Source organism: Pongo abelii, chromosome 18 (assembly GCF_028885655.2).
Source record: "Pongo abelii isolate AG06213 chromosome 18, NHGRI_mPonAbe1-v2.0_pri, whole genome shotgun sequence".
NCBI lineage: Eukaryota > Metazoa > Chordata > Mammalia > Primates > Hominidae > Pongo > Pongo abelii.
Window position 1 is genome coordinate 52,500,709 of NC_072003.2, and position 19,908 is coordinate 52,520,616.

General features: G+C 35.5%; 1 protein-coding gene across 22 annotated transcripts in view; it reads left to right on the plus strand.

Annotated features, from left to right (window-relative positions):
* CHD9 (chromodomain helicase DNA binding protein 9) overlaps positions 1-19,908 on the plus strand; it is a 275,163-nt gene that overhangs the window by 189,446 nt on the left and 65,809 nt on the right. For all 22 annotated transcript variants that reach the window (XR_008514580.2, XR_008514581.2, XM_024233433.3 and 19 more), the window contains 7 exons: positions 1,675-1,851; positions 4,186-4,329; positions 4,445-4,700; positions 6,191-6,401; positions 8,762-8,957; positions 13,323-13,490; positions 14,485-14,664. Coding sequence is in view for 20 of the 22 variants with exons in the window: in XM_024233433.3 (XP_024089201.2) it covers positions 1,675-1,851; positions 4,186-4,329; positions 4,445-4,700; positions 6,191-6,401; positions 8,762-8,957; positions 13,323-13,490; positions 14,485-14,664 (1,332 nt within the window). In the remaining 2 variants the exon portion in view is untranslated. The remainder of the gene's footprint in view (positions 1-1,674; positions 1,852-4,185; positions 4,330-4,444; positions 4,701-6,190; positions 6,402-8,761; positions 8,958-13,322; positions 13,491-14,484; positions 14,665-19,908) is intronic.

Sequence of the window (19,908 nt, forward strand, 5' to 3'; positions counted from 1 at the left end):
ATCCAACTGTTCTTATCCCTTCTTTTCACTTAATACCCAATAGCTTATGTTTTCAACCCTGTTTAAACACTCTCTTCACTTAGATTCCAAGACTTCATCCTGTCCTACATCACCACTTATTCTTTCTCAAGCCCCCTTTATTGGTTCCTTCTTGTCTTCCCTATATCTAAACTTTGGGGTAACCCAGGGCTCAGTCTTCAGACTCTTTTGTGCCTGCACTCATTATCTCACATAGTTGATTCATACACCTAACTTTGAATACCATCTGTACTGCTGAAATTCCTAAGCCTGTATCACCAACTCTAAACTCTTTCCTAAATTCCAGAGTCATATCCAAATGCCTTCTTAACAACTCTACATGGATATGTCTAATAGATGTCTCAAAATTAACACATGCAAAATCAAAATCCAAAACTACTACTTTTTAGTAAATAACAACATGAACTTCCAGTTGTTCAAGCTAAAATTTTTGGGGGTAAATTTGAGGCCCTCCTCTATCTCACTCCATACTTATCCATTGGGAAATCCTGTTGGCTCTACTTTCAAAATGTATCTAGAACTGACCACTTCTCATGAACTCCAATGAAGATTTCTTGCTTGCATTACTATGGCAGCTTTTTAACTGTTCTCCATGATCCTGTCCTTGGCCTCTCCAGACAGGTTTCATCACAACTGCCAAAGGGACTTTTTAAAAATATATGTCAAATCAGGACACTTCTTACAAATCCCTTCAATAGTGTCTTGCTCAGAGCCTAAGTTTGTTATCACAGTTTTCAAGTCCCACAGTCGGCCACATCCCCTCCCCAACTCACTGGGTTTCAAACACTCTGGCTTTCTTGCTATTATCTGAATGCTGCCAAAGATACACTTGCCTTAGGGCCTTCATACTTACTACTTCTTTTACCAAGAATGCTTTCTTTTATACATCTCTAGATATCAACGTGACTTCCTCCCTCATCTTTAGATCTTTCCTCAGATACCACATCGCAATAATGGTCTCCCAACCACTCTATATAAAAACTGCAGTTGTCACCTCCAACCTTATACTTCTTATCCCACATCCTTGTTTTATTTTATTCCACAGCCCTTATCTCTAACTTACTTTTTAAAAAATTATTTTCTTAATAACTATGTCCTACATTTGATTCAGTAGAATATAAGTTCTAATTGGATAATTATTTTTATCTGTTTTGTTTACTGCTATATCTCTAACAACTAGAACAGGGTCTAGCACATAGATACTCAATGTCTGCTGAATAAAGTATTTGGATGGCTAATTATTCGCAATTTATTTGCTGTTATATTTGTGAACTCATTGGTGTAAGTAATAAGAACTAATACTGAAATCTCATTGGCCAGATTTTATCATGATTATTTCTTGCCCAAAATTATTATAATTCTTAAAAATTATCGTAAAACATTTTACCAAGAAATACTTATTTGGATAAAATTATGAATAATATAATTATGTTGGCATAATGTTTAACAACATTATCGAACACAGCAATATAATACAGTTTCAATGATAAAAGTTTTCATTGTAAGGGAGTGTCTGCATATGTAAAAATTTCATTAGAAATGTTTTATAACAGATGTTATCTGATGCCATTTGACAGGAATAAAAAATATGCAATTAAAATATTCCAGCAAATAATTATATTTCATCATTTCTAGGGGCGTATCATTCGAGGAGCTTACAGATTCCAAGCCATCATCACCACTTTTGAAATGATTCTTGGAGGCTGTGGAGAGCTTAATGCAATTGAATGGCGATGTGTGATTATTGATGAAGCACATAGGTTAAAAAATAAAAATTGTAAACTCTTAGAGGGCCTGAAACTCATGAATCTGGTAAGTAACTTAATATTATCATTATGACAATTGAGTTTATTAGATGTATAGTGAAAGGTCATAGAGTTAATGCTAAAAATTTTTCTTTTTAATTTTAGAGTATAGTACATCTGAATCTTATCTGTGATAGTTGAGATTTTTGGCGGGGCCTTAATTTGTAAGAAAAAAAATTCTGTTTCCTACGACTTCAAATTTTTTAGCTCTTTCCTTCAAAAAGCATTAGTAATTAATTTTTAAAATGAGACCTCTATAGAGTATGTACTATTTAAAAGAAAATAAGACCGTAAGTTTTTGTTTTGTTTGTTTGTTTGAGATGGAGTTTCTCTCTTGTTGCCCAGGCTGGAGTGCAATGATGCGGTCTCCACTCACTGTAACCTCCACCTCCCGGATTCAAGCGATTCTCCTGCCTCAGCCTCCCGAGTAGCTGGGATTACAGGCATGTGCCACCATGCCCAGCTAATTTTGTATTTTTAGTAGAGATGGGGTTTCTCCATGTTGGTCAGGCTGGTCTCGAACTCCCGACCTCAGATTATCCACCTGCCTCGGCCTCCAAAAGTGCTGGGATTACAGGCGTGAGCCACCACACCCAGCTAATTTTTTGTATTTTTAGTAGACTAAGACCATAAGTTTTAAGCCATGAATTACTTAATAAAAAGCCCCTCTACCAAAGTTATATTATTCAGATCATTTATGATAAAAAGTCCTACACAATTCTACATGTTTAGCATATATTGGTTATAATTAATAGTGGGATTTCTTATAGTCATCTTTTTGTTAGTGTGTTTGCTTCTTTCAAATGAAAGCATTTTTTAAACATTTTGATTTTTAATTAAGACCACATAATTACTACATGAGCACTTGAACAAATAATTCAAATACAAAGAACCACATTCTGTAAAAACTTAAAGTGTTCCTTTTTACTCCCTGTCCATCTATGCCACACACCCAGTTCAACACCTCATTCCAGTATGGTTTCCTGTTTATCTTTCTAGGCCATTTGCTACCATATATATAATATGCAGATTCACAGATACATAGATACATATACAAATATTTAGCATGGGAATTTAAAGGTTTTGTCAAATAAAATTTTAAATAATTTGTACTACCATTAAAAATATTCTATGTTTATTTTCTTCTTTTACTATTATGTTTAATTTTTAAGGAATTGTAGTTTCAAAGCATATTTCTTTTTTTTTTTTGAGACAGAGTCTCACTCTGTCGCCCAGGCCAGAGTGCAGTGGCGTGATCTCAGCTCACTGCAAGCTCCACCTGCCGGGTTCACGCCATTCTCCTGCCTCAGCCTCCTGAGTAGCTGGGACTACAGGTGCCCACCACCACGCCAGGCTAATTTTTTGTATTTTTAGTAGAGACGGGGTTTCTCCATGTTACCCAGGATGGTCTCGATCTCCGACCTTGTGATCCGCCTGCCTCGGCCTCCCAAAGTGCTGGGATTACGGGCATGAGCCACCACATCCGGCCTCAAAGCATATTTCAATTAGACCTTTACGTTCTTGGATTGTAACCTTAGTGATTTGATAATCCGTTCATGTTTGAAGAGTTAAATGATGATCATCCAAATTATAAATGATGAGCACTCTTTGGTATACAAATTACCATACCAAGAATGTTTGAGTACAAAAGAAAAAATGCCCTCTTTATTCTTAGAATGTTGATTTCTTTTTTTCTAAAATTATTTAGAATTTTTAAAGGCATGAATAGCATACAAAGTGAAGCATTTCAGATGATAGAGTTTTTAAAAAGTGATTGGGAAAGTACATTCCTAAAGATTTGTGGGTAGAGATGTAGTTTTTTGAGTTAACTCTTGAAAATTATGAGTTTGGGTACCGTGGCTCACACCTGTAATCCCAGCACTTTGGGCTTACTTGAGGCCTGGAGCTCGAGATCAGCTGGGTAACATAGTAAGACCTCATCTCTACAAAAAAAATTTTTTAAATTAGCCAGGTGTTGTGGTGCATACCTGTAGTCTTAGCTACTCAGGAGTCTGAGGCAGGAAGATCCCTTAAGCCCGGGAGTTCAAGGTTACAGTGGCACCACTGTAATTTATTCTAATCATTGTAATTATGTTGTATGTGTGATGCTGAACTATGATGGCATCACTGCACTCCAGCCTGGGTGTCAACAGCAAGACCTTGTCTCTAAACAAACAAACAAATATATATATGTGTATATACACACACACACACACACACACACATATATGTATATATAGTCAGGAAAATATTTGCATATTGAACATTCGATAACCTAAGTCAGTTTTCATATAATTTTAGTACTGTCATGTTTGATGTGAATTGTTCTCACTTTTTGTAGGAACACAAGGTGCTTTTGACTGGCACACCTCTCCAAAATACAGTTGAAGAACTATTTAGTCTTCTTCACTTTCTTGAACCCTTAAGGTTTCCTTCTGAATCGACATTTATGCAAGAATTTGGGGATCTGAAAACAGAGGAACAGGTATCCTATTGCTCTTTGTAAATATATTCATCGCATTTCTAATTATTGTAATTATTTTGTATGTGTAATTAAATGCTCACTTATGTTATATGTCTTTTTATCATTTTTTATTCAGGTACAGAAACTTCAGGCTATCCTGAAACCAATGATGTTGAGACGATTAAAAGAAGATGTGGAAAAGAAGTTGGCACCTAAAGAAGAAACCATCATTGAAGTAGAACTTACTAATATTCAAAAGAAATACTACCGGGCTATCTTGGAAAAGAACTTTTCTTTTTTATCCAAAGGAGCAGGACAAACTAATGTACCTAACTTGGTCAATACCATGATGGAGCTCAGGAAATGTTGTAATCATCCATATCTTATCAAAGGTAGCTAAGAAAGATTACAACAAATATGTTTTTTCTTGCAACAGATACTAATGAATAAATAAACAGAACACACTACAGCTGTAGTGGCTGTTATGAGTCTCCACTGTGATATTCTAAGGAATTACAAGTGTTACAGAATCAGAGGCAATGTGAAGTGCTTCGTTAACAGTGACTGATGTTAGCACACCAGGTTACAACAGCAGCAGTTTGTTCAGTAAAATTTGGACTAGAATTTGTCCTCTTGTTTAATCCTCTTCATAGGCGAAGACAGCAAAGCCCATTTTGGTGCTTCTGCATTGCCATTTTTTTCCTGGTTTCCTTCCAGTCTAGATTCATCAGTTAGTGTTTCAATTCTTGTGCTGTAATAATGTTACTTTTTAAGATCTTATCAGGTTCAATCCCAGTGTTCTCTCTGTACAATGTTTGGGTTTTTCACTTATTCTTGGGAATATACGCCTCTCTACTCACTTTATTCAAGACAACTGAAGTCTCTTGTAGTTACAGTACTCTGAGGACTCTGAGTTACAGTACTCTGAGGACTGTAGTTACAGTACTCTGAGGACAGGCTGAGGAAAGGACTACAGAGAGCCTCTTTAATTCTGATTTGGATTATCTGAAGGAAGTGTGCATCAGGGACCTGTAACATGGCTTTCATTTTAATTTATTCTCTTCTTTCTTTCTTTTTCTGTGTTTTTTTGTTGTTGTTGTTTGTTTTTGTTTTTGTTTTTGTTTTAAGATACAGTGTCACTCTATCACCCAGGCTGGAGTACAGAGGTGTGTTCATAGCTCACAGTAGCCTCAAGCTCCTGGAAACTGATCCTTCTGCCTCAGCCTCCTTAGTAACTAGAACTAGGCATATGCACCACCATACCCAGCTGATTTCTTTTTTTTTTTTCTTTTTGGTAGAGATGGGGTCTTGTTATGTTGCTCAGGCTGGTCTCAAACTCCTGGCCTCAGGAAATCCTTCTGCCTTGGCTTCCCAAAGTGCTGAAATTACAGGCACGAGCCACTGCACCTAGCCTTAATTTTTTCTTGTTTCCTTGTTTTGATGGCTAACAAGATGCCCATAGACACATCCAGATCAACTATGATTATCCTTCAGTGATGACCACTGTTATGATTGCTGTTTAAATATTAGATATTTAAAAATATATGTGTTTACTCAACTGAGTTAGGACCACAGTTTTATTTTTTCCCTAATAGCATTCATTAAACATTTGGCAAACATAAATTTATAAAAGGCATTATGCCAGGTATCTGAGGAGATAAAAAGATGTTTAAGACATTGTCTATGTCCTCAATGGAATTACAGTCTGGTATTGGTGGAGGTTCAGCAACAAGCATAAATAATTCTAATAAAAGCAATGTACATACCATTAGAAAATTATGTTACAGAAGCACACAGGAGCACTAATTTTGATTAAAAGGAAAGCAATTGGGAATTTCCTGCATTTGCACATTGCTGTTATCTTCTCCTATTTCTTTGACAGGTGCTGAGGAGAAAATACTTGGAGAATTTAGAGATACTTATAATCCAGCTGCTTCTGATTTTCATCTTCAAGCAATGATCCAGTCTGCTGGTAAATTGGTCCTTATTGATAAATTGCTTCCCAAAATGAAAGCTGGAGGTCATAAAGTGCTCATCTTCTCTCAAATGGTTCGCTGCCTTGACATCCTGGAGGACTATCTCATACATAAAAGGTAAAGCATACTGAATTATACTATGAATTATGCTAAGTATATGCTATTAAGATTTGTGCAGCACTGTAATGTAAATGAACTTTACTCATATCTTTCTCTTTACTAGATTAGAATAATGCATTCAAATTTATAAGTAAAGATTGTTTAGGATTATGTGTTATATTTTTCTAACCTGTGTATGTTGCAATATTAGATGTGCCTGAGGAGTCCAATTAAGAAAAGCTTGCAAATAAACATTTGTTGACCCAGGAATGGGTTTAAAAATGTACATTTTACTTGATTAATAAACCTTTTGGATGAAACTTTAAATAGATGTATATTTACAACAGTCATCTTCAAAATTGAAAAAAGTGATTCAAGAACTTTTGGATCTATTTCATTGTTATAATTAGAGCCTTAAGTTGTGGGACTTTTATTCTTATTATATACTATATAAAATTTGTTCATGCTTTAATGTTTTCTGATTTGTTTCAATGTGGGTTTTTTGTTTTGTTTTGTTTTGTTTATTGGTACATCACAATAAGATAGTGTTAAATATTGTCTAATCAGGCCGGGCGCGGTGGCTAACGTCTGTAATCCCAGCACTTTGGGAGCCCGAGGCAGGCGGATCACGAGGTCAGGAGATCAAGACCATCCTGGCTTACACGGTGAAACCCCCGTCTCTACTAAAAAAAAAAAATACAAAAAATTAGCCGGGCATAGTGGCGGGCTCCTGTAGTCCCAGCTACTCAGGAGGCTGAGGCAGGAGAATGGCGTGAACCTGGGAGGCAGAGCTTGCAGTGAGCCAAGATCACGCCACTGCACTCCAGCCTGGGCGACAGAGCGAATCTCCATCTCAAAAAAAAAAAAAAAAAAAAATTGTCTAATCAGTATTTAGGCTATAATAGGCTAATTATCATAGGATATTTTATCAGACCATTAGGATTCCATCTGATAGTAACATTAATGTAAAAGAGAATCAGAAATTTCAGCTATAGATTTTTTGTTTTTTGTTGTTGTTGTTTTGTTGGTTTTTTTTTTTTTTTTTTTTGAAGACAAGGTCTCACTCTGTTGCCCAGGGTGTTGTGCAGTGGTGTGAGCATAGCTCATTGCAACCTGGAACTCCTGAGCTCAAGCAATCCTCCCACCTCAGCCTCCCAGGAAGCTGGGACTACAAGCATGCACTACCATACCCAGCTAATATATTTTTGGTAGAGACAGGGTCTCACTGTGTTGCCCAAGCCGGTCTCAAACTCCTGGGCTCAAGCAGTTCTTCCACCTCAGCCTCCCAAAGTGCTAGGATTATAGGCATGAGCCACCGCACCTGGCTTGCACATTTTAATTCAATAGATTTTAACCCATATAGATAAGTAAAGGTCTATACTGATTTATATTATTAGAGATATGTAGTTCATTTTTATTTTTCATTTTTATTTCTAGTTCCATTTTTATTGTCAGTGTCCTACTGTTTAGCCTCATTTTAAAGTGTATATTATTCTCAATGTTGTATCATGTGATGTGAACATTAAGTTGCACTGTTCCCAAAAATAGTAATTCTTATATTTTTTTAATCTTCTTACATGGAGAACTTCATAGAGATAAAACTACTTATAAATTTCATTGTAATAAATTTCATGGAAAATTCAGAGTTTCTTTATTGTCATAACAAACATTATTAGAAGTCTCCATTTTGCAGGTACCAGAGATAACCACGGACAGACTGCTAAAACTCTAGTAAATCATATGTAGAAGTGTGTCAGATGTCATATGTATACCACTTAGAGTCCAAGCTCCTAAATTTTTATGTGTTTTATTTTTATTTGATGTCTTGCAGTTTTTGAGTTTTGTATATATTAAATGGGGAAGGATAAAGGAAGTTAAAAGATAATCACTTTGCAGTAATGACTATAAAGAATTCAACAGCATTCCAGTGTGTTCTTAATAGATTGCAATATAGAAGCAAGTATGTCAGTCGAGAGTAACATGGATTAAGGACAAAAGAAACATTCATAGCCTTCTTGTATAAAGTTTTTGTGAAAGTCTTTATTTCTTGCAAAAAAGTAATATATTATGATGAGATCAGCAAAGCAGTTTTTATAGACTGCCTTTTGTTATTCTAACTTCTGAAATAAAATTTATTGTAGTGTTCTTTTACCTATACATCCAGGAATTCAGAGGTTTTGTATCTTTATATTAGTTTTTGTTTTCTCCTTAACACCAACACCAAAAAGTATAAAGTCACAGAAACTACTTGAGATGATATTGCTTCTTAATTTTAGAGAAAACATAATACTGCAGGAAAACTGACTTTACATTTGATAGAATATGTCTTCAATTTTATTATACTTATTTATATAAGTTTATTCCATTTCATTCCATAGATATTTATATGAGCGAATTGATGGCAGAGTCAGAGGAAATCTTCGGCAAGCTGCTATAGATAGATTTAGTAAACCTGATTCAGATAGATTTGTTTTTCTCCTGTGTACCCGAGCTGGTGGGTTGGGCATCAACTTAACTGCAGCTGATACATGTATAATTTTTGATTCTGATTGGAATCCTCAAAATGATCTTCAGGTAAATAATTTCCTTGGCTAACAAAAAATGCATTTTTTTAAAAAGTAAAATTGTGTAACTGTTTTTGGTAATCCACATCTTTTATTTTTATCTGGGCAAACTAATGTATGTTTCTCTATGAAATATCTGTGCCAAATAAAATAGGTGAAATTATTTTAATTGTTATGATAAAAACTATAATGACAAAAAATTTTTACTTTTTTATATGTCTCAGTAACTTATATGTCTTACTAGCTTATAAAAAGTTATGACTATTTGAGTACAGTAATTTTTGTTTGTTTGTTTAGATATGAGGTCTCACTATGTTGCCCAGGCTGGCCTTGAACCCCAGGACTCAAGCATTCCTCCCATCTTGGCCTCCAAAAGTGCTGGGTTTACAGGCATGCATCATCGTGCCTGGCCTGATATTTTTATAGTTTAAAGAATATTGCGTAAATTTGAGAGAGACCTAAGCTTTAAGAATAATTTATTTGTAATAAAATTAAAATTTCAGAATTTTAATCCTTAAAAATAAGTACTCGCTTATTCTGATTTTATCTTGTAATCATAATATAGTATGCTTTTTTTATAAAATACTTTAGAAAATGAAGACACACATATAAGTAATGACTATACTTGGACTACATAGAAATATAGGAATATTAATTGCAGTGATCAAAGAGAGTAAATTTGCAGAAGGATATGAGAAGAAAACAAAATATAAGAGAAATTATTTTATTATTCATCATAGTCTTAATTGCATTGCAATTCATATTAGTACTTTTTTTTTTTATAAAACTAGTCAAGTGTAGTCATGAGAAGGGGAAAAGTAGAGTTCAGTCTGCAACTGTGAACAACCCATTAAATAACTACCTTCAGACCAGCCATATTATATTTTTAAACAAGTATAAAAACAAATATAATAAATGGTTATTTTGAATATACCTAGCTTAAAACATATTTTAAATTGCTCATTTATGTAACTATATGTAATCTACTTTAAAATATCAAAAGATTATCCAAAATTAATAAGCCAGAGACCAACTCTTTCTGTGGAAGGCTCAATTAGTAAATATTTCAAGCTTTGTGTGCCACATAAGATCTCTGTCGCACATTCTTGTTTGTCATAATCCTTTAAAAAGGTAAAAAAGCCATTCTTAGTTGGCAGGCCAGATTTGATCCACAGGCTGTAGTTTCCCAATTCCTACATTAAACCCAAATCATAACTGTTTGCCTTTGAAATGCATGTTTGTACTTATAACTGCCCATAGTGGATGTTCTAAAAGTTAATTTAAAATAATAAAGTCACTTTATAGAACCTGAAGAGAAAGTGGAAAAACTATCCTGAATCTCCCAATTTCTCCCTCTCACTTGTTTTTTCCTATTTGACTGCTAATGTAGATCCAGTTGTTACAGACTAAGATAATATTTGGCCTCTTGTACTTCCCCTACACCTAGAGCAAAGTTGCCCATTTACAGTCCTGGGTTCCAAATGGCACAAAATGGATGTGGATAGAATAAAAGTGTCAACGAAGGGCAGAACATTATTACCCCCTATATATTTTAAAGCCACATTTTATGATTTAATTTTTCTGAAGATAATGGAAAGGTGATTAATAATTTGGGAGAAAAACTAGATTCTGTAGAATATTTGGAGTCAAGATTTATCCTACAAAGTTTAAGTTTAGTCGGAACTCAAGATAAAATATGAAGCCCTTATGTGATCTCTGATGTCTCCACTTTTAACATGTATGCATATTAATTAGTTTGTCCTTCATTTAAATAAAATTTAGATATCCAGAGTTATTTACCTTGGGTGGTTTTTTTTTTCCCCAAAAAATGACCCAGCTTAGAAAGAAATCATAGATGACACAAACAAGTGGAAACACATCCCATGTTCATGGATGGGAAGAATTAATATTGTGAAAATGACCATACTACCAAAAGCAATCTACAAATTCAATGCAATCCCCATCAAAATACCACCATCATTCTTCATAGATTTAGAAAATACCATTCTAAAATTCATATAGAACCAAAAAAGAGCCCGCATAGCCAAAGCAGACTAAGCCAAAAGAACAAATCTGAAGGCATCACACTACCTGACTTCAAACTATACTATAAGGCCATAGTCATCAAAACAGTGCGGTACTGGTATAAAAATAGACATGTAGACCAATGGAACAGAATAGAGAACCCAGAAATAAACCCACATACTTCCAGCCGACTGATCTTTGACAAAGCAAACAAAAACAAAGTGGGGAAAGGACACCCTATTCAACAAATGGTGCTGGGATAATTGGCAAGCCACATGTTAGAGAATGAAACTGGATCCTCTTTTCTCACCTTATACAAAAATCAACTCAAGGTGCATTAAGGTCTTAAACCTAAGACCTGAAACTATAAAAATTCTAGAAAATAACATTGGAAAAACCCTTCTAGACATTGGCTTAGGCAAGGATTTCATGACTAAGGACCCGAAAGCAATTGCAGTAAAAACAAAGATAAATAGCTGGGACTTAATTAAACTAAAGAGCTTTTGCATGGCAAAAACAGACAACAGAGTAAACAGACAACCCACAGAGTGGGAGAAAATCTTCACAATCTGTACTTCTGACCAAGGACTAATATCCAGAATCTACACAACAAACTCAAATCAGAAAAAAAAAAAAAAATTCCATCAAAAAGTGGGCTAAGGACATGAATAGACAGTTATCAAAAGAAGATATACAAATGGCCAACAAACGTGAAAAGATGGTCAGCATCACTAATGATCAGGGAAATGCAAATCAAAACCACATTGCAATACCACCTTACTCCTGCAAGAATGGCCATAATCAAAAAATCGAAAAACAGTAGATGTTGGTGTGGATGCAGTGAACAGGGAACACGTCTACACTTCTGGTGAGAATATAAACTAGTACAGCCACTATGGAAAACAGTATGGAGATTCCTTAAAGAACTAAATGTAGAACTACTGTTTGATCCCGCAATCTCACTACTGGGTATCTACTAAGAGGAAAAAAAGTCATTATTCGAAAAAGATACTTGGACACACATGTTTATAGTGGCACAATTCACAATAGCAAAATTGTGGAACCAACCCAAATGCCCATCACTCAGAGTGGATAAAGAAACTGTGGTGTGTATATGTGCGTGTGTGGTGTGTATATGTGTGTGTGTGTATATATATATGATAGGATACTGCACAGCCATAAAAAAACAATGAATTAACAGCATTTGCAGTGACCTGGATGATATTGGAGACTATTATTCTAAGTGAAGTAACTCAGGAATGGAAAACCAAACATCATGTGTTCTCACTTATAAGTGGGAGCTAAGCTGTGAGGACACAAAGGCATAAGAATGGTATGATGGACTTTGGGGACTTGGGGAGAAGAGTGGGAGGTGGGCAAGGGATAAAATACTGCAAATATAGTGCAGTGTATACTGCTTAGGTGATGGTTGCACCAAAATCTCACAAATTACTACTAAAGAACTTATGTAACCGAGTACCACCTGTACCCCAATAACTTATGGAAAAAAAGTACCCAGCTTAAATAAAATATATTGAAAAGATTGTCGATAATGTAATTGAAAAAAATTTAGAAATTTAGGGTTAGACTTTAAAACTTGAGTGGTAGCTCACACCTGTAATCCCAGTACTTTGAGAGGCCAAAGTGGTAGGATCTCTTGAGCCCAGGAGTTCGATTGGGCAACATAGCAAGTCCCCATGTCTAAAAAAAACAACAAAAAACTTAGTTGCCATCAACTATAAAATCTGTTCATAGGTTTTGTGTCCCTGCCTAAAAGTATATTGACTACACTTCCGTTAAAACATAATAAGGCGGGGCGCAGTGGCTCGCGCCTGTAATCCCAGCATTTTGGGAGGTTGAGGCAGGTGGATCACTTGAGGTCAGGAGTTCGAGACCAGCCTGGCCAACATGGTGAAACCCCATCTCTACTAAAAATACAAAAATTAATCGGGTGTGGTGGCAGGTGCTTGTAATCACAGCTACTCAGGAGGCCGAGGCAGGAGAATCACTTGAACCCAGGAGGCGGAGGTTGCAGTGAGCCAAGATTGCGCCACTGCACTCCAGCTGGGGTGACAGAGCAAGACTCTGTCTTAAAAAACAAAAAAAAATAGTCCTTTGTGAATTTATATTCTTTGATATTTAAGCTTATAAACCTAAATTTTAACTTACTCCTGATTGTGGGATTATTTCTTATTGTGGTAAGCTCTCCCTTAATTTCTAGAAAAAGGTTATATCTAATTCAATAAAAATGGTCTAAGAATTCTTACATGTGTTTATATGCCATACATATAGTTTACTATTAAATGCCTTTTGAGAAAATAATTAAATATGTAACTTTTCATTTTTATAGGCCCAAGCTCGTTGCCACAGAATTGGTCAGAACAAAGCAGTTAAAGTCTACAGACTGGTAACTCGTAACTCATATGAGAGAGAGATGTTTGACCGAGCCAGTTTGAAACTGGGCCTAGATAAAGCTGTGTTACAGAGCATGAGTGGAAGAGAAAGTAATGTTGGTGGTGTATGTATAGTTTCTTTTTCACTTGAGATTTTTGTGTGTTCTTGCATTTAATTTTACCTCCAATAGTGTGTCATTTAGTTTTGGTCCATGCAGAATACTAAACACATTTGTTTTCTGCAGGGGAACATTTTCAGGACAGAGCTATGTTTAGTTAATACTTTTGAATCCTTTTCTTTCTGTGTAGCTCCAGAGCTTATGAATTCTAAATGTATTTTCAAGACAGAAATTCTTTGCTCTCTTTTTAGGACATTTGTATGATGGCATAGCAAAATAGAATTTGTGTTTATATAAACAGTTTTCAAATTCTTTTTTTAGTGTCAATCTACTAGCATTGGCTTTGTCTTGTTATAAATGATGACATTTTGGCTTTTTTTTCCCTCAAGGTTCTTGCCTAATATCTATCAGTAATAGGATCCTAGTACCGGGCTGGGCACATGGCTCACACCTGTAATCTCAGCACTTTGGAAAGCTGAAGTAGGAGGATTGCTTGAGCCTAGGAGTTTGAGACAAGCCTGGGCAACATGGCAAGACCCTGTCTCTATAAAAAATAAAAATTAGCTGGGCATAATGGCGCATGCCTGTGGTCCACACCACTTGGGAAGTTGAGGCAGGAGACTCGCTTGAGCCCAGGAGGTCAAGGTTGCAGTGAGCTGTGTTTACACCACTGCACTCTAGCATGGATAACAGAGCAAGACCCTGTCTTAAAAAGAAAAAAAAAAAAAAAGAAAGAAAAGAACCTTGAAAGATGTTACCCAACCCTTAGGTCTTGTTTTAACCAAAGCCATTCTAGGTAGATGGGTAATTCTCATTTTAACAGAGCAAAGAAGAGTCAACAACTTCAATATATTATTTCCATGAATTCTCTCTTATGCGCATCCCAAACCCAAATGCAGTTTAAGCATGTCTCTTGTGTTCTTTGACATCCTTTAGGGATACTTTCTCACTTTATGAACTTTAAAAACAACTATTTTTATGGAAGTTAATTTCTCCTTAGATTCAGCAGCTTTCCAAAAAGGAAATAGAAGATCTGCTTCGAAGAGGTGCTTATGGCGCTATTATGGAGGAAGAAGATGAAGGCTCTAAATTCTGCGAAGAGGATATTGATCAGATTTTACTACGTCGTACAAAAACTATTACAATTGAATCAGAAGGACGTGGGTCAACATTTGCCAAGGTAATAGTGAGTGCAATTTTATTAACATAGCAGTGATGTTCACATCCTAACTACTGAAAAAGTTTAATTATCTCTTACACCGAATGTTTAAACATACTGAATTAGCCAAAATGCGGTAGGTAATGTATTTTCCTTCATTTTTTTCTGATCCCTTATGTTAATTTCACATGAACTCTTCTGATCCTTGTGAAATAGAATAAATGTAATAACTAGAAATGGTTCTAAATATTAGAGTAGAACATATGAAATCAAAGAAATTTAGAAACGAAACATCTGTATATACCAAAGGTAGAACAAAATGTAAGTAATGTAAGAGGTTAAATCAGCTTACATCAACTTTGATAATTTAAAGAACCTAAAGGAGAGAAACAATTTCCGATTTCATTTTAAATACTTAAATCTGGCCGGGCAAGGTGGTTCACATCTGTAATCCCAGCACTTTGGGAGCCAAGGTGGGTGGATACATGAGGTCAGGAGTATCTAAGTCTTAAGGGGTAAGATGAAATTTATATTTTGGAAGGAAACAATAATAACTCTATACTCTGTTAGGCGATAATATTTGTAAAGTTTACTAATTGCCTTTATATTCCTTTTTTCTTTTCTTTTTTTTTCTTTTTGAGACAGAGTCTCACTCTGTCACACAGGCTGGAATACAGTGGCACGATCTCGGCTCACTGCAACCTCCACCACCATGCCCGGCTAATTTTTGTAATTTTAGTAGAGACGGGGTTTCGCCATGTTAGCCAGTCTGGTCTCGAACTCCTGACCTCAGGTGATCCACCTGCCTCGGCCTCCCAAAGTGCTGAGATTACAGGCATGAGCCACCATGCCTGGCCATATTCCATTTTTCCTTCTCTCTCTCTCCTTTTTTTTTTTTTTTTCCAAATCAAGACATGGTAAACTTACCTCTTCCATTCATCTGAATAGTTCATTATTGCAGTATTCTGTCTCACCTGCACTAATTGCAGAAAACTACATACAAGTTTTCTCTTTTCCACTGAACTTCCTTTCTACATTTCCCTTCTTCCCCATTCCCCTGTCTGCTTTCAATCCAGAAGTTTTTCTTTATCTTTATGGGGAATATTGTGGTATAGCAGGAAGTACAGGTGCTGTACCAAAGTAATGATACCAGCCTTCAAATAGAAACTCGCTTGCATTCATTTAGCAGACTAATAAATTCTTGTGTCAGGTATTTTGCTAAATGCCAGGAATACTAAAATGAAAGGATTATAGTTGCTGAAAAAAAATAAAGTAGGAGATTATTAATTCTGTATATTCTGAATAAAGAAAGCCTTTGCAAAGAAAAGAACATTCAACCTGAGTCTTGAGGGAATTGCGAATTTCATTGTTTTACAAAGAGAAAGAAAAAGCCAGATAAATGAGTCACATGTTGCTAAACTACAAGGAATATTTCAGGAATATGACATAGGCACGTATGGATACAGGAGATGAATTACATGGAGATGAAACGGTGAAGGAGTTAGGGAAGTTGAACCCAAATTGTGAAGGGCTTTATGTGCCATTTTGAGGAATTTGAAATTGATCCTAAGGCAGTTAAATTTTAAAGTCCTTCAAGCAGAAATTGGACATAATGCAATCTGGTTTAGAAATTTTAACTCTATCAGCAGCATGGAGAACAAGTTGGAAAGGGGAAAGACTAGAAACAGGATTATTTAAGGGGCTTGTGTAGGAAATAATGATAGGTGAACCAGGGTCGTGGAGACCTTCTTGAATCAATAGGAGTAGATGACCAGTTAGAAATTTTGAGAAGGAAGAGTCAGAAATGACTTGAAGATTTTTTACTTAAGTAGCTAGGAGGGTCATGGTTGTCTTTAAGATAGAGAAGGACATTCATATGGGGAAGAGAAAGTATTGGAGCTGTTGTATTTATGACACTTACAGGATCCAAATGGAGATGTCTAGGAGAGTTGCCTGGGACACAGATACAGATTTGGAAATTAGTAGAGAATAAATCAGAAAAAAAGTAGTTCCTTTTGTTTCCAAAAGGAACATTGCAGAAGTAAAGTAAAAGACTGAGAACTAAAACTAGTCATGACTAAGTAGATGTACCCCGGCTCTAGTTTTTTTCCTGGGAAATCTTACTTAGTTTTGATTCGTTGGTTCTCTACTCTATGGACAGAGATATTTTTCCTCATATCTGAAATCTAATTAATATCAAATGGTGGTCATGGTTATTGTCCTTGTTGATTAGGCCAAACATAGAGATACTGTCCTTAAAGTTGTTGTTTTGTTTTTAATTAATGAAGGCATATGCAAAGCATTTAATGAGCACATGTGATTCTTGGCTTCCTTATTTAACATGTTAATGATAATGATCATGGAAAGTCAGAAAAATAGGGTTTGAATTCTGATTCATAAGCTGAGTGACCTTGAACAATTAACCTCTTTGAGTCTTACTTTAAAGAGGAGATCATAATAATCGTACTTGGCCTTTCCTGCTTTACTATACAGTGCTATCTAACTTTTATTTTACTTAGAGAACTCAAGTATACTCTAATGCTCTGAGAATTGAGAAATGCTTAAACATTTAAATATCTACTTTAAATCCTCACACCAGAGAGTAACTGTCACATTTGAAAACTGATAAGGTACGACAATGCTGAGGAGAGTTGAGAGTTTGCTCTAGTTGTTTTATAATTTGTTCATTTCCCAAATAATTTGTTCATTCCCATAGTTGTATGGGAATGCTGTTAGATACTGGACATTTGCCAAAATGGGATATGGTGTAAAGTTAGTATTTTACACTTTTTCCTGGGATCCAAAGACTTCAGCTCTGCTCAACTGTTTTCAACAATTTGAAGAAATAAAATAATTCCATTCTGTGTTTCTTTGCATTATCAGATAGTATTTAATAAGGAGCTACATATGTGGAACAGGGTCCTTATGAGACTGTTTAGACTTAGTACATATCCATCAAATAAATAGAACTTATTATTGGTAACTTCATTTTCAAGTGATGATATCCCCTAAAACTTGTTTTGAGAGATTTTCATAAGGGCAGCCAGGTGGGTCCTAAAAACAGAAATGTTTCTAGTCTGATTTTTAAAAATTTGATAGAGAACAGAATGCTTTGAATTGCTTACTTTACAAAGGAAAGAAAACCATCTAAATTGTGCTGCAGATGGATTGCTTATTTGTAAGGGCCTTTAGTTGGCACCTTCTGCCTTTCTGCCACTGTCTGTCATAGGAAGATGGATTTCGCAATTTAAAATCTTCTCTTGCAAATAATACAGAGATTTAATGGCGGAAGGAATGCATTTTAAGAAGAAAAATTTAGGGGGAACTAGGATATTGGGATTTAATATTTGGAAGGAGTAGCATCTTATTTCTATAGGCATAATCGCTTGTCACAATCCTTGAGAATCACGTAAGTTATCTTGTAAATAGGTTATATGTCAGTTAGCAAAAGCCTCTTGAATTGTTTAGAAATTTAAAATTGTTTTATTTGTAAATTAAATTTATCATTCGTCTTATAATGAATGTAACAAAGCTATTTAATTCTGAAATTTAATTTCTTCCAGGTAAATTTTTTAAATTATCTATAGTTATATGATAGCAGGATAACAATTATTATACACTGTAGCATATAATTTTTTTTAGGTAAACAACCAAAAAGTAACACACTTTAAAATCTGATTGTGTCCTTTCAATTACTTCATGTTTAATCGTTCCTCATGGTTTTTTGTTTTTTGTTGTTGGGTGTTGGTTTTTTTTTGTTTTTTTTTTTTTTTTTGAGACAGATCTCACTCTCACTCAAGCTGGAGTGCAATGGTGCAATCAACAATTCACTACAGCCTTGACTTCCTGGGCTCAAGTGATCCTCCTGCCTCAGCCTCCCATGTTGCTGGGACCACAGGCACATGCCACCATGCCCAGTTAATTTTTTGATTTTTTAATAGAGATGGGAGTCTTACTTTGTTGCCCAGGCTGGTCTCAAACTCCTGAGCTCAAGCATTCGTCCCACCTTACCCTCCCAAAGTGTTGGGATTACAGGCATGAGCCACTATGCCCAGCCTGCTTTTCGTGTTAAATGTTCTCCAGTTCATATAAAGCAAATACTAATTTACCAGATTGGTTAAATCTCAACAGGCATGTATCACTGAAATTGTAGAACAGAATAAAACCCTATGAATGTCATTCAGTAAACTTCACTATTCCTGAAAATTGATGTTTATAATAATGAAGATATTAAAGTATCATATATCCTCAGTTGTGAGAAATTTGTTCTGAAATAGTTAAGGACTTACTTGCATGTAGTTAGATGTCTGTTCCTCATACTCATTTATACCAGTTTGATGAATTGTTATACTTATTTTATACAGCTAATGATAGCTGTGTTGTTTTGTTTTATCAAACTAGTTAGTCTTTGTTCTTTCAAGTTGGATATGAAGTTCAGGACTGGTGGCACACGCCTCTAATTCTAACACTTCGGGAGGCCAAGGCAGGAAGATCACTTGAGGCTGGAAGTTAGAGACCAGCCTAGGCAACAAAGTGAAACTCCATCTCTACAAAAAAGTTAAAACTCAGCCAGGCAAGCTGGCATATGCTTGTTGTCCCAGCTACTTGGGAGGCTGAGGCAGGAGGATTATTTGAGACCAAGAGCTAGAGGCTGCAATGAGCCATGATCATACAGCTGTACTCCATTCTGGGCAACAGAGTGAGATCGTTTCTCAAAAAAAAAAAAAAAAAAGTTGAATATGAGTTTTTATAATATGTGGTTTCTCATTAAGAGTGTCTGATGCTATTTCCTGTTGCCACTGTAACAAATTATTACAAAGCCCATGAGGTTCATGGCTTAAGACAACACAAACTTTTTCTCTTATAGTTCTAGGTGTCAGAAGTCTAACATGAGTCTTACAGGGATAAAATCAAGGTGTCAGTAGGGCTGGTTCATTCTGGAAGCTTTAGGGGAGAATCTGTTTCTTATTTCTTCCACTTCCTAAGACTACCTGCATTCCTTGGCTTGTGGCCACAGTACTCCCATCTCTGCTTCTGTCATGTCATTATCCTTTTTCTCTTCTAGAGTCAAATCTCCCACTGCCTCACTTTTGTAAGAACATTTATAATTACATTTAGGGCCTACTTGGATAATACAAGCTATCTCTCTATTTCAAGGTCCTTAACTTAATCATATCTGCAAAGTCCCTTTTCCATATAAGACAAAACTCACAAGGTTCCAGGGATTAGGATGAAGTATCTTTGGGGACCATTATTCAGTTTATC